This window comes from Neophocaena asiaeorientalis, unplaced genomic scaffold, assembly GCF_003031525.2.
Source record: "Neophocaena asiaeorientalis asiaeorientalis breed wild unplaced genomic scaffold, Neophocaena_asiaeorientalis_V1.1 scaffold275, whole genome shotgun sequence".
NCBI classification, from domain to species: Eukaryota; Metazoa; Chordata; class Mammalia; order Artiodactyla; family Phocoenidae; genus Neophocaena; species Neophocaena asiaeorientalis.
This window is the reverse complement of record NW_020173679.1, coordinates 8,075,567-8,090,963: the sequence shown is the minus strand read 5'-3', so window position 1 is coordinate 8,090,963 and position 15,397 is coordinate 8,075,567. Positions and strand designations below refer to the sequence as shown.

The 15,397-nt window shown below is 41.3% G+C and overlaps 1 protein-coding gene across 2 annotated transcripts in view; it reads left to right on the top strand.

Annotated features, from left to right (window-relative positions):
- Positions 1 to 15,397, top strand: part of KIF1B (kinesin family member 1B) — a 135,078-nt gene that overhangs the window by 77,762 nt on the left and 41,919 nt on the right. Inside the window, exons 20-24 of one of the 2 annotated variants that reach the window (XM_024749698.1) lie at positions 9,402 to 9,495; positions 10,616 to 10,764; positions 12,177 to 12,355; positions 12,511 to 12,648; positions 13,816 to 14,064. In XM_024749698.1, the coding sequence (XP_024605466.1) occupies positions 9,402 to 9,495; positions 10,616 to 10,764; positions 12,177 to 12,355; positions 12,511 to 12,648; positions 13,816 to 14,064 (809 nt within the window). The remainder of the gene's footprint in view (positions 1 to 9,401; positions 9,496 to 10,615; positions 10,765 to 12,176; positions 12,356 to 12,510; positions 12,649 to 13,815; positions 14,065 to 15,397) is intronic. The other variant, XM_024749699.1, reaches the window with a different exon arrangement.

Here is a 15,397-nt window from a genome sequence, read left to right as displayed (position 1 = left end):
CTCTGATGTGGGAGGAGGGAAAGTGAAACAGAGTGATGCTAATGAAACCTGGTCTTGACTTTTATTTATTGCTCTTTCACCCGAAGATGGTTACAAACCATACCTTTTAAAAAATATTTCTACATGAACTTGATTTGTTTAGAGCTTTTGCTTTTTGTTACCCTTTTTGATTTATCAAAATTCTATCTTAAATGAAGTCTTTAATCCCTATTTTATGCTACATTTTACTTAAATAAAACCTTTTATATTATAAGATAATGAGGATATCAGATATCCCTTATGATTTCTTTGAGTTTATCTTGTATTTTCTGTTTTTTTCAACTATATAATTTTGATTTGCAGTTTTCTTTAAATGAAATGGTATACTTCATATGGGTAGAAATGACATTTCTAGAAAGCTTTGAGTAACTCTGTTTAGCTTTTCTTTTTTCCCTTAGCCACTGCTTTTCTCCACCCAGAGCATTGGTGATATGTTAGAGGTGAACAGGACAAAGCAGAAGATTTTTCTGGAGCGGACCATCGGTCTTATTGAACATTTGGACATGACATTATTTTTTATGTTGAAAAGCAACATAATCATACATAATGGAGTAGAATACAAAATCCACATGGGTTTTTTTTTTCCCCAACATGAGTTTTTAAATACGAAATTTGGAACTTAAGGGAAATGTTAACGCCTGGATTGGCTTGCTTCAGCCTCCTTACCCTTTCCCTTCAGGTACTTTGTATTTCTCTGCTGTTGGAGAACCTGGTGGAAAAGTTGCCAAGACCTGACCATTTCTAGGACAGTACATACCATTCCAGTACAGTATGGTATGTGTAGTGATAGTTGTGTACACAGGATGAGCGTGGGCAGAGTGGGAAAAGGTTTTTGAAAGAGGAAGCCCTGGGCCAAGAGCAGAGTCCCAAAGTACAACTGCAAATGTATCCAAGTGAAGAATGGCAGGGAGAAGGAGGAAACGTGTCAGATCCAGGGAACTGCGAGTAACTTGGGGGACCTGGCGGGGGGTGGGGCAGGGGCCAGATCATGGCATGCTAAGGACTTCGGATTTTATCTTGAGCACGATGGAAGCTACCATGTATTATACAGGGAGATTGCATTCGTAGATTCATCTTTTAGAAATGGCCAAAGTTTGGGTTGGATAGAGGCAAATTCAGAGCCCAGTGCTGCAGTTGGGAAGTTGCTGGATGAACTAAATGAGGAACGATGCTTTCCAAACAGAGGCGGGGGGACAGGATGGAGGGAATGACTGATAGATTATTTGGAGATAGAATCAATGAATCAGTTCGTGGAGGGGGATAAGCCCTGTGTATATATCCCACAAGGTGAAGAAGGCTCTTGCTTGGACCATGTTTGGAAAGTAAAGTTAATGAGACCAAGATAGGACTGAGAGATTGGGAGAAAATAGGAGCTGCACAGGTCTAAGAATAGGTGTTGTGAGACCCCTGGAGGCATAGATCTGAGACTGTGTCTGCATGGTGCTGCTGGTGGTGAGTACATTAAGGTGTTGACAAGAACTGGGGCGTGGACATCTCCCTTCCAGCTATCGCTTGCTAATTATAATCTGCCATTAAAAGAAGAAGGCAGCATTAGCAAAATGAGCCAAGCCTCTAATGTCAGAAACAGCCTAACCAGAAAACCCAGGATTGTGACATTGATTTTGCCTTAAATGCCACCTCCTCAGAGATGCCCTAGTTGTGGCACCATCGTGTCTCACCTGTAGTACCACAGTAGCCTCCTAGCTGGTCTCTTCACTTCTGTTCCTGACCCCCGTACGCCATTGTCCACGTAGCAACCAGCAGCGTCCTTTGAAAACAAAAATCAGTGCCAGTGGCCTCCAGTGGCTTCCCATTGCACTTTAAAATATGAACCTCTTATCGTAGCTTCCAAGGCTGTCCCTGTTTGGGCTTCTTGCCTGTCTCTCTGACTTTAAGTCTTGACATTCTCTCACTAGCAAGCACTTCGGACTTTTGTTCTTTGAACTTGCCAAGCTCGTTTCCACCTCTGGGCTTTTCACTTCCTCAAGACTGGCATCCTTTCTCCTCGTGCTGAGCTCCCCTCTTCCGGATCGGTGCTCACGAGCCCCTTTTCCTGCCGCAGCCTATCCCAGGGCAGCTCACTGTTTAATAATAATGCTAACCTGTAGTTTCTGTGCACTTACTTGGTGCTTCCATGAGACTGTAAACTCACCTAGAACAAGCACCTATCTGTCTTGTTTTCTTCACTGTTCGTCTGTACACATCACCCAGAAGAGTGGTTCTCAAACTGTTGTGTGCATCAGAATCCCCTGAGGGGCTTGTGAGAACATAGAATGCTGGTCCCACCCCCAGAGTTTCTGATGCAAGAGGTCTGGGGGAGGGTCTGATAACTGTATTTCTCATAAGTTCCCAGGTGATACTGATGCTGCCAGATCAGCATCCACCTTTGAGAACCACTGTCTAGAACAGGGATTGGCAAACTTTTTCTGTAAAGGGCCAGATAGTAAATGTTTTAGGCTTTGGGGGCCTCGTGGTCTCTGTCAAACTGCTCAGCTCTGCTGTTGTAGCAGAAAAGCAGCCATAGACAATATGCAAAGGGATGGACATGGCTATATTTTGATAAGACTACTGTATTTATCAAATGGTGGGCTGGATTTGGCCTGCAGATTTGCCAAGCCCTCAAAGATGGTCACTTTTGAGAACTGTTAACTAGAAGATCAGTACACGACTGTGTATCTGATCTAGAAGACAGATAAGTGCCAGATGCTGGTGGGTCAGTGGTGAATGACAGATCCCCGGCCTCCTGAAATTCACAGAGTTGTGGAGGAGATAGCTATTAGACAGTCACACCAGTGGTTATACAGTACATTTGTGACCAATGCCCTGAGGGAGAAATACAGGGTGCTCTGAAAGTTTACAACCAGGTGCCTTAGGGAACAAAAAGGTGGCCTTTTCTTGCTCTCATCAGCTGATGATTTTCATTTTGAGAAAAAGAAGGAATCAGAAGTAAACTTGCTTTTCTTCCCACTTCTAGGTCTGCGTCCAAACCACACTTGACCTTCCCTCCTGTTGGTGGAAGAACCGTCTGTGCTCCTGTCTTAGCCCAGCCATTGTTCCCTTCATCCTGTCTTCTGAGGGACTTACTGAACATTTACCCCTTCTCTTTTACAACATCAGTTTTTCTCCCTCCACATTATTCCTGTCAGCATTACAAGCATGTCATTTCACCAGTTATAAAAAAGTTCCGTGTTCCCTGTGACCTGCCACTGCAGTTCTCTGTTCCTTTTTCTGAAAATACTCCTGAGAGCGTTTTCTGTACTTTTTCCCACTTGTCCACCTTCTTTTTCTTGTTTCCTCTCCCCATTCTTAGTTGAACTCACTCTGGTCAGACTCATTCCCACCTCACCACTGAAGCCACCCTGATTAGGGTCACCAGCAACCTCCATGGTGACAAATCCAGGGTGTTTTCTCAGACCTCATCTTACTAAATCTGTCTAGCATTTGACATGGGTTGCCTACTCTTTACTTCTTGGAACACCTTATTCTCTTGGCTTCTGATTTTCCTCTGACCTCACTGGCTGTTCCTTCATGGTCTCTGTGGACACAGACATTGGCTCTTTCCGTATCTGTTCATTCCACCAGGTGACCTTACGCATTTCCACGTTCACACAGATGATGATGCAGACAGCACCTCCTGTGTGTTGCGCATTTACAGTGGACCCTTGAAAGAAACGGGTTTGAACTGCACGGGTCCACTTACATGTGGACTTTTTTTCAGTGCATATGTTCAGCAGTACTCCTTAATCCACGGTTGGTTGAATCTGTGGACGTGGAACCTCAGAAACCGAGGGCCGACTATAAAGTTACACGCTGATTTTTGACTGCATGGTCAGTGCCCCAACCCCTGTGTTGTTCAAGGGTCAACTGTGCTTGGGCCAATAAACATTTTACATGCGTTAGCTTATTGAAGCCTCGCAACAGCCCTCTTCTGTAAAGTAAGTGTTGTTCTTCCCATTTTACATGCTTTCCCGTTGTCACACAGCTACTAAGTGGGGATCCAGGTCCAGTCTCAGGCAGTCGGTCTGTCTGCAAACCACTGCCCTGCCTCCCTCTCTGCTGACTCTCAGATGTACTCTCTCCAGCCTGGGCCATTCCCCTGACCTCTGGACATAGATGCACAGCTCTGACCTGCCATCCAGAAAGCTAACTGGCATCTCACATTTAAACTATCTAAACCAGGGCAGCTAGCTCAGACCAAATATCCAAGGGTGATCCTCAGTTTCCCTTTTTTTAGTACACCCCATGATCACATCATCTGTAGGACACACTTCCTCTGTCTGTAAAACATATCCCAACTCCATTCTCCTTTCATCACCTTTACTGCTGATACCCTGGACCAGACCACTGCCATCTCCCTTGAAACTGCAGGGACAGCTTCATGACTGCTGGCCTTGCTTCCAAGCCCGCAGGCTATATTCTCCGTGGAGAGTGGTATTTTTAAAACATATGCTAGACTACAGTACTTCCCAGCTCTAGACCACCCAGTGGTTTCCCTTAGAATAAAATCCACAGTCCTTCCCGTGGCCTATAAGGCTGTCCATAGCTTGGTCCCTGTCTGACTACTTCTCAACTGCATCTCTTACCCTTCTCACTCCTCCAGTCCACCACACAGGTTTTCTTGCTTTTCCTTAAACACACCAAGTTCCTTTCCATCCCAGGACCTTTGTACTTGCTGTTATATTTGACTGGAATAAACAACCCCCACCAGAGATCTCAAGAGTGCTTGCTTAGAGCTCTGATTAAATGTTATCTCTATGGAGAGACCTTCCCTGACCACCTAATCTAAAGGTCTTCCTCCACTCCTCTCTTCTCTCTGTTACTCTCTGAAAGCTACCTTTCTTTTTCTTTCTTCATAGTATCAATACTACTCTCTACTGAAATCCTAGTGTGTACAGTGACTGCTTATCATCTCTCCCTTACCAGTGAGACTTCTGTCTTATTGACCACTGTATTCCTAGCATCTGGCACATAGTAGGAGTGAAAACAGTATTAATTTGTTGATGAAATGGATGGATGGATAGTGGTTAAAAAAAAATAAGCATGCTTTGAGTCCAGTTGCTTGGGTTCAGATCCTATTTCTACTACTTGCTAATTTTGATCTTTGGAAAGTTACTTAATTTCTTTAAGCCTTTTTCTTTTTTAACATGAGGATAAAATAGTAGCATTTTCATAGGGTTATTGGGATGATTGAAACAATCCATGTTAAACATTAAGAACAGTTCCTACTACAGTGAGCTTAAAAACAAGGATAGTCGGGTGGAAGAGAGCATTCTAGAAGAGGAAACAGCCAGTGCAGTGCCTTTATAAATATGGAGCATATATTCAGTTAGTTGGGACTTTTTATAAACATGGAAGTTTCTTGGAAAATATGTTATTTTTTAGCGTGTTTTCCATAATGGTCCTAGTTTTCCCCATGAAATCAGCAGAACAATAGTATCTGAATCTCTTTATCCGTTTGTTGTAGGAAAATCCAGGGCTTAGAGTTTTTCTGGTAGCATACAGAATATCCTTGTTGGAAGCTCATGTGCAGCCTGGTTTGGGGAAGAGGCCAATTCAAGAATGGTGTTGACATTTGGACTACCAGCTGCTTATAGAAATTTTCCCTGGTCAAAATGCAGTTAAAGTTTTAGGTCTATAGCATTATGGAACATCTTTTTATGTCAGCTTTACTGCCACTAAAGCACAACCACAGCCCTTAGGGAAAGTCATCCTTATACTTTAACTGTCAGAATCTGAGGGTTTTGTTTTCATTGGTAGTTTGACCAGCTTATAAACCTATTCTTGAGGAAGTCCTTAGAAATAAGCCAGTCACAAAAAGTCACAATTGTATGATTCCATTTATGTGAGATACCTAGAGTAGTCAAAACTGTGGAGACAGAAGGTAGAATGCTGGTTGCCAGGGGCTGCGGGGGTGAGAGTTAGTATTTAAAGGACACAGAGTTTTAGTTTTACAAGGTGGAGAGTTCTGGAGCGTGGATAGTGATGAGGGTTGCACGGTGTTATTAACATATTTCATAGCTTAAGAGTGGTTAAGATGGTAAATTTTATGTTATGTGTATATTACTGTGATTTAGAAATTGGGGAAAGAATGAAAAACAACAAAATCCTCAAGCTAAGATATTAACATTTTTTTCCACCTGATGCTTTTTCCGTAAATCAGCTGTCTTTCTCTTTTTGCTGAAAGAATCCTATGTAATAACATAGGTTTTGTAGAAACCACACCCCCAACCTCTTACTTTGAAAACAAATAGTACAATGAACGTTTGTATACCCATGTTTATATACTTTTCCTGAATCATTTGAAAGTGAGTTATAGATATAATGTCAGTTTACCCCTAAATACACATGTATCTCCTAAAACCAAGGACATTCTCTTAATACCATTATCCCATCCAAAAATTTAATACTGATTCAGTATCATGTAAAATACAGGTCATTTTCAAATTTCACTAATTGTCTAAAAAATATAAATGTTGGAAGTGTGTGTGTGCATGTTTTTTAATCCAAGATCCAGTCACGGTTTATTGATTGCATTTGGTTCTGATGGTTCTTTTATCTTTTGTTACACAGGTATTTTTGAAGAGTCTAGGCCACATTCTAATTTGTCTGATTGTTTCCCCAAGATTAGATCTAGGGTAAACATTTTTGTTAAGAATGCTATAAATGTTACATTGTGTACTTCCATTTGCTTCACATCAGTAGACACAAAATGTCAATTTGTTCTATTATCAGTAATGTTAAAGTTTAATAAATTTAGTTAATGTGATGTTTCCCAGCTCTTTCTCCTTGTTAGTAGGCTCTTGAGATTGTGTGAATATTCTGTTTTCCATCCACCTTTCACTCAGTTGTTTTGGCTTTTATTAATGATCCTTGCCTGATTCAATTACTGCATCTAGGGTTGCAATGTAGTGATTTTCTAATTGTCATTGCCTCTGCATTTATTAACTGGCTTTTTGTTTTGTTTTTTGGTAAAGAAGAGCTTTCCCTTTTTCTCTCCTCCTTTCAGTATCACTGTGGGCTCATGGATTCTTTTCATACTCAATGTGCTGTATATTTTTTTCCTGTTATTATTATTTATTGGCCAATGGGAGTCTTTGTCCTTTTGAAATGGTCCCATCGGTCTTTGAGTACTCCATGCTTTCTGGCCCAAGATATTCTGGGGTTACCTTGTATTTTCCTTGCTCCAGATCTGAAGTCAGTCAGTTTCACAAGGAGCCCTGGTTCCTTTTAGTGGGGAATGGTATTTAGAAACCAGAATTGGGGGCTAGGTGTACTTAGAAAAGAAACTTTTAAAAAACACTACCTGTCATTTTGATAGCATGTTACCATTTAAGCGGACTTGAACTTGCTTTTTTTTTTTTTTTTTTTTTTGCGGTACACGGGCCTCTCATTGTTGCGGCCTCTCCCTTCGCGGAGCACAGGCTCCGGACGCGCAGGCTCAGCGGCCATGGCTCATGGGCCTAGCCGCTCCGCGGCATGTGGGATCTTCCCGGACCGGGGCACGAACCCGTGTCCCCTGCATCGGCAGGCGGACTCTCAACCACTGCGCCACCAGGGAAGCCCCTAACTTGCGTTTTTAAATGGTTTGTCATTTGGTCCTTCCTGCAGTCCTGTGTGGTAGGCAAGGTCGAACACTAAAATCTTCATTTTAAAGATGGCAAAAATGAGGTGTAGAAAGGATTAACTTTCCCAGAATTATAAGACTAATAAGAGCAGGTGCCAGGAGCAAAACCGCAGTCTTTTTACCTGCTACTTTATATTTTTCATTTTTCCCACAGTACATAGTCTCCTAAAAAGTGTGTTTAGATGTCTATAAAAAGCTGTTTCGGGGCTTCCCTGGTGGCGCAGTGGTTGAGAGTCCGCCTGCCGATGCAGGGGACACGGGTTCGTGCCCCAGTCCGGGAAGATCCCACATGCTGCGGAGCGGCTGGGCCAGTGAGCCATGGCCGCTGAGCCTGCGTGTCCGGAGCCTGTGCTCCGCAGCGGGAGAGGCAACGGCAGTGAGAGGCCCACGTACCACAAAAAAAAAAAAAAAAGCTGTTTCGCTGGCTCTTGGTCACTGCCCGCTCCACTAAAGAGAGAAAGCTTCCTTTGTGAGACTAAATGATAAATGACTGGAGCCTAGAGAATATTTGCATCCCTCTTAGCATAGCCATTGGGAGCGCCTTTTGTAACGGGGTTTGCTAGCGAGGCTTTCAGTGGTCTTCTGTAATGCGTGGAATATTCGATTTGTGACTTGGAGAGCTCTGTTTGAAAACAGTACATAGTCATACCTAAACCATGACAGCCTGGAATCGGCCCACTCCCAGAGAAGCAGGAAGCCTTCTAGTATATTTTTTAAATGCTGTGCTTATGTTGTGATTTGGTGTTGTATTATGTGAAGGTCTTTTTTCTTAACTTGTTTTATTGTCAAAAAACACAAGCTTTTTTTTCATTTAACACTCCAAGGAACCTTTTTAGACATTTTTTCCCTTAATCTCTCTCCACCATGCAATTTTAATATGTCAGATATACAGTATATCAGTTTATATACTCTATGTATATTTGTGCTTTATACATAAAAAGAGTACTTTTTTTTTTTTTTTAATCCCCCAAGAACCACTTTTTTTTCCCTGTTAGGACTGATATCACCCTAATTGAGACTGCATGGAGGAAGATGGAGGAAGGAAGGATGAATATGATTTGAAATATAGTAATACATTTTGTATTATAATAATATATTTTGAAATAAAGTTTATTTATCGAATAAATAAATGCAATATATAGATTATTTCAATCCTAAGAGCACTGTGATCTTTTGGTTACCTGAAGGGTAAACTCATCCTACAGCTGCAAAGATAGTAATATTTCATCCATAGGGAGCTTCAGGGTCTACAGTCTGAATTCTTTTCCCCGTCCAAACAGTTAGATAATTAGAACTCTTGGCAATACTGGTGAATTTAATCTTTTCCAGTATTGTTTTCTCCAGAATTCTTGGATGTGTAAAGATACTATTTAAGTGTATTTTAACATTTAACGGACACATGCATTTTTCCTTCAAAATCCACCCTCTCCTCTACCACGACCCCAAGTAAAGAACTCTTGAGTCTGAGGGAGTAGAAACAGAGAGACTGCAGTTAAATTCCTTGGAACACAAGATCTTTTAAAGCATTTACCCATTGCAGACTATTTTGTGTGCTTTATGGCTTTTTTCTGAAGCATTTCTTTGTATGTCTTTCTTTTCACTGTTATTTCCTACCTCAATATTCTCTTTTCTTTGTCTTTTGCAATCTCTACCTTGCCCCAATCTTCCTTTCTTTTTTCTTTTCCTTCCTTCTTATGTCCTCTCTCTCCTACATGTTATCTCCTTTCTTTTTGTTCAGGATTATGAGAGTAAATTGCAGGCCTTGCAGAAGCAGGTGGAGACGAGATCCCTGGCAGCAGAAACAACTGAAGAGGAAGAAGAGGAGGAAGAAGGTGAAATATAGAGACTGAAACTTGCCTCTGTATTGATATGTTTCTGATCTGTGCTGTCAAATTACTGAGCTGATTTAAAGATGATTTAAAAATGCTCAATGCTGAGAATCCAGGCTGTACTCTGTGAGGTGGGGATGGGGCTCATAGTGTCTATTAGAACACAAGCCATCTATCTGAGCGTAGTCTCCATAGAAATCTGTTGGGCAATTTATATAAACTTTCTCATATTACTGTACATATGAAGTTCACATATATGTTGCAAATAAATATAGAGCTTAATCTTTGTTAAGATACTGTGTTTTATTTTCTGGTTTATGTCAGGGATTTCCGAGTGAGGGCTTTGGAATATATCAGCGTACATTAAAGCTATTTCTGGCAGATTGCTAATCACATTGCTTGGTCCTGCCTACCTGTCTTAAGTTTTCTAGAATTTCTTAGTTGAATTAGGGCTTTAATGGTTAGTTACTGCCTTACAATGCAGTATGAACATTCATCACATTTCATTTCTCTATCCAACCTCTCAGTAATCTCAAGCCTTCATAATAACTTTGAAGGAACTCTTAATCTATGTACTAAATTCTTTATTTTTAATTATCCATGTGAGGGGCTTCCCTGGTGGTCCAGTGGGTAAGACTCCATGCTCCCAATGCAGGGGGCCTGGGTTCGATCCCTGGTCGGGGAACTAGATCCTGCAGGCATGCTGCAACTAAGAATCCGCGCAACTTAAGAGTCCGCGCAACTAAGAGTCTGCATGCCACAACTGAAAAAAAAGGTCCCGTATGCCACAACTAAAGATCCCGCATGCCTCAACAAAGAGCCCACGTGCTGCAACTAAGACCCGGCACAGGCTAAATAAATAAATAAATATTTAAAAATAAAAAATAAATATCTATGTGAAATATGACCTTCTTTTTCCTGTACTAGAAAGAAAAATAGATAATTTGAAGTTGTACAACGTACTAGGGGTTTTTCTTTATTATGAACCACACATTAAGGTGTATCTTAAAAAAGAATGGAGGAAAACTGGAAAATACTTGATGAAAGAGATGAGGTAGAGGAGGGATATAATTTCTACATGGTTATGAGATCACCATTCAATACACTTCGTTTGCTCTTTCAGTTCCTTGGACACAACATGAATTTGAGCTGGCCCAGTGGGCCTTCCGGAAGTGGAAGTCTCACCAGTTTACCTCATTAAGGGACTTACTCTGGGGCAATGCCGTTTACCTGAAGGAGGCCAATGCCATCAGTGTGGAATTGAAGAAGAAGGTACGGAGGGTGTGGGAACATGGACCATCTGGAGGCAGAGCTGAGCCTGGTGGGCTTCATGGTCCTCATCTTGAGCTAACCTTTCCCTTGGGTGAACTCAGCAGCTTTTTGCTATGAAACAGGTTTATATATGCCTGTATTTAATATATGTACCTGGAGCACAGTAGGTACTAACTAAATATTTGTTAAATGAAAAATTTTAAATAACATGTTTTCTAGCTTATTTTACAAGCAAGGAGACCGTATTCCTGACAGGAGCTAGAGAAACATATTGGTAGCAAAATACTTCTCTTGGGTTTCTGAAAATCTCAATTTTCTTTTAGTTTTCTACCATTAAGTTGGCACTTCTAAGTCCTATGTGCCCTCTCATCTTCTAGGGTCTGAGAGGCAGTTTTGTGTGATGGACAGGCGCGTACACTCTGCACCCAGACAGCCAGGTTCCAACCCCAGCTCTCCCAGTTGTTTGACCCTAATAGCCCCAGGCCTCCAGTCCCTCACCTGTAAAATGGGTTTGGCAACAGTGCCTGCCACCCAGGGATTTTGTGAGAGATGAGAGAGTGAATGCATGGAAGGTGCTGAAGTAGTGCCTAGACATGGTAATTAATATTACTGAAACATCACACCACATCTTAGATTTATTCTTCTTTATGTCCCACGGTTTAACAGTCTCCTGATGGCTAAGATTTACAGGGGGCGGGGTGGGAGGGGCAATACTGTGAAGTAGGTAAGAGCACAGACTGCCTGGCTTTGGGAAAAATCATTATCTTCTCGGAGGGCTATATTCTAGTTCTGTAAAATGGGGATAAGACGTCTTATTCATTCATAGCCCCATCTCATTTTGTAATCATTTATTAACTATTTCCCTCTTCAAATAGACTAAAAGATGGCAGGGACTATCTTTTTGTCTCATAGCTGTATATAGCATTTCATTAATAGTTGGTAAAAATATAGGGTGGTATCAAGAAATAAATGACATGATGAATGCAAAGCACTTAGCCTGTGGTAACAATTTTAAGAGTAATAGTTGTAATCCTCTGAATTTAAAATGGAAAACCTTAGCATGCCTCCACCTTCTCTCATTAGTGGGTAAGGGTGCACTCCTGGGTCCACCATTTGTTCTCTACAGAAGTCTTCATTCAGTCAACCAAAGTATATTTTGAGTATATATTTTGAGTATATATTGAGATTTTTAGGTTGTGCAAAAACACTGTGCCAGGCTAGGAAAACAAAGTCTGTAAATAGCTTAATGATTAATATACAAGTGGCCACTTTTTTCAGTTGATCACAAGCTGTTGAGCATGTGCTGCTGTTTGACCTCCTTCCCATCAGGCGTGATTATATTGCCTTGTTTCCAAAACTTACTTGCTAAAAACAGAAAGGCCGTTTGTCGATGGTTTCTTCCTTCCATTTAGGTGCAGTTTCAGTTTGTTCTTCTGACTGACACGTTGTACTCCCCTTTGCCTCCTGAATTACTTCCCACTGAGATGGAAAAAACTCAGGAAGACAGACCGTTCCCTCGTACAGTGGTGGCCGTAGAAGTCCAGGATCTGAAAAACGGAGCAACACATTATTGGTCTTTGGCGAAACTTAAGTATGAAAATGTCATGCATAAAGCCTTTATTCTTATTTAATATCATTAAATGGTGGGAGCAGCTTTTTAAAATCTTACATGGAAGATACTTCCAAGATAAAATTTTGATGTGACCTTGTGATATTAACCCAGCACACTTTATGGTTACTGAACAGGCAGAGGCTGGATTTGATGCGAGAGATGTATGACAGGGCAGGTGAGATGGCCTCCAGCGCCCAAGATGAAAGTGAAACCACCATGACCGGCAGCGATCCATTTTATGATCGATTCCATTGGTTCAAACTTGTAGGAAGGTAAGTAATGATTTTATTGGTGTCTTCTTTTCAGGTAATGAATGGTTTTATTTTAATTGTTTAAAGGCTTGGCAGATATTACAGAAAGTTAAAGAAAAACAGTACAAAAAAGCCCCATTTATAATCTTATCCACCCATACACAGCCACTGTGTCATTTGGTGTATTTCCCTTTAGTTTTACCCAACAGGCACATTTTTTTTAAGTTTCAGACTTTCAATCAAAGTAACTGACAGTCTTCCCTGCCTGTCAGCTCATTCACAAAATGTCTTACACTTGACCAAGATAGATTTAAAAGAAAAAGGAAACCTGTGTCTGTATCCTGCATAGTTTAAAATCACAGTATGACGTCCAGTTTATCAGACTGCAGTCTCTCCATGATTGTCCTCACTTTAATTTTTAACACAGTTCATCTCACTTTAGTCTTTGCCAAGAGTGAATAATTGCACACCTTAGTAATCCACCTGAGCCTTTTTTGTGTATACTTTACTTTCAGCATTTAACGTGAGTCACGTTCTTAGAGGTTTAGAATTTTTAAAGCAGAGAAGTATAAGTTTTCACCTTAATGATTTCAGAATTTGAAAAATTTTCTAATTGCAAAAACTTTCCAACAGTTTTAAAGGAACTGGGTTAAAAGGTGGAGCTGAAGTCATAGTATTTTGTAGAAATGAAGTAAGTCTTTTCCAGTCTACTCTGACAGTAGAGCGTTTTCAAAGAGATGAATTGGCCAAACACGTCTTACCCAAGCAAGGCACATACCTGCTTTGCCATATACCATTTCATCTGTTTTGTTTTCTGCTCAGAGATGACATGGGAATTGGAATAAAGATTTAAACCTTATTATTTCACCAAATATTGAGTGGCTCCTTTGAGGACCTGGCTGCTGATTTTTTGTGTGAACTGGAGAACTTAAATGTTTTACAGCACATTGTTTACCTCGGATATTCTACTCATGTATTTCCTTTGCTTTTCTCATTCCAAGGATCAGTCCTTGTTCCATTTCACCTGAGCCAGATGATTTATGCTTATTTTATCCCTTTGCTTTTCCACTTGCTTGTGTTGTTTTGGTTCCCCAGTGGGTTCTGTCCTGTTGGCAGCTGTAGCTTCCTGTTTAACCAACTATTCCTCTCTCCTTGGCTGTGTCCGTCGGCATCTTACCTGGTGTCTAGCGCCCCCATTTTCCACGGCTGTGTGAATGAGCGCCTTGCTGACCGCACGCCCTCCCCCACTTTTTCCACGGCCGATTCCGACATCACTGAGCTGGCTGACGAGCAGCAAGATGAGATGGAGGATTTTGATGATGAGGCATTCGTGGATGACACCGGCTCTGACGCAGGGACGGAGGAGGGATCAGATCTCTTCAGTGATGGGCATGACCCGTTTTACGACAGATCCCCATGGTTCATTTTAGTGGGAAGGTTGGTGAGGTTAAAGTGAGAAAGGCAAAAAGGGACCAGCTCTTGCTCTAAAGAGGCTCCTTGTGCAATTTTGGACAATTTTGCTTTAGCCAGTTCAATTCATGACACGCTGATCTGGCTGAGAGAGCCCTCAGGCAGCATCTGTGAGGTACTTGGCCTACTCGGTACAGCATGCGGCAGCGTGTGGACACTCTCCGTGGGGGATTCCTTGTCTCAAACTGCCCAGTAATTTTGTTCTGAAGGGGGAGACCCCAGAGGAATAAGTAATCAAAGCTAAGAGTCACCCCGTTACGGAGTTGAAGAATGTCATTGTGTCTGATGTTTCCTCTTTGTGGGAATGTGAGCGAGAAAGCAAAAGGGGCAACGTGAGAAGGATAGCAGAGCAAGTCCAAGGCTAGGCTGAAAGGACTCGTGACATCAGCAGGAATCGCGAGGACAGAAGTGGAATCAGGAGTAGTGTTAGGTTTGTTTCTTGCTTAGTCTGTGAGTCTAGAGAAGAATCAAGAGCGTGAAGGTTCCTCTTTGTCTAACTAAAATGGATGCCTTTCTTTGGCCAGTTTCATAGATCTTTGGCTTGTGCTAAGATTTTACCTATAGGCATTATAATGATGAATCTCATAAAACTATCTGTTGAAACCATCAACAATGGATATTTGTTCAGTGCTCCATGACACTGCTTTGTATTAAGTTCAGCTTACCAAACCAAGGCATTGTCTCTCGCCCCATCTGTCAGTGATGCAGAGCTCTCAGGCACATGTTCCTAATACTGGGGTCTTTGTCTATATCCAGTCTTCATGCTGAAGTAATTTTAATTACAAATTCAACAGTGCAGCACTCACTGGATTAACAAAAAATTATGTCTATGTTTTGATTTAATTTCAAGGCTGCATTAAAACCACATGTTGTTGAACCCTTTAAGGGAAATTATATTAGTGTTAGTGGATAAGCACCAGTTATCTAAAAATATGAAAGTGCAGCGAGTCTCCTGACCCATTAGGGACACAAGGTTCTAAAACTTAGCTCAGAGTATGGTGTTGGTTACCTGGTGAGAACTAAATAAATAATGTAAAAGATGATCACTTTTATGGAAAGGGGGAAAAGAAAAGCTTTTTGATAGAAATGAAAGCCTCAATTGTGACTGTGGTCTGTACTATTAGACAGTCTTGGGGTTTTACAATGGTAAAGGGGTATTTATTCAGTTTTTCCATGAATAAATATAAAGGATTATACAACCATGAATATTGTCTGGTATATTGCCAGGAATAGATGCTTAGAATTTCAGAGAAGCTGATTTATGTTAAAATTGAGAAGGGTACTTCTGTGTACCAATAAT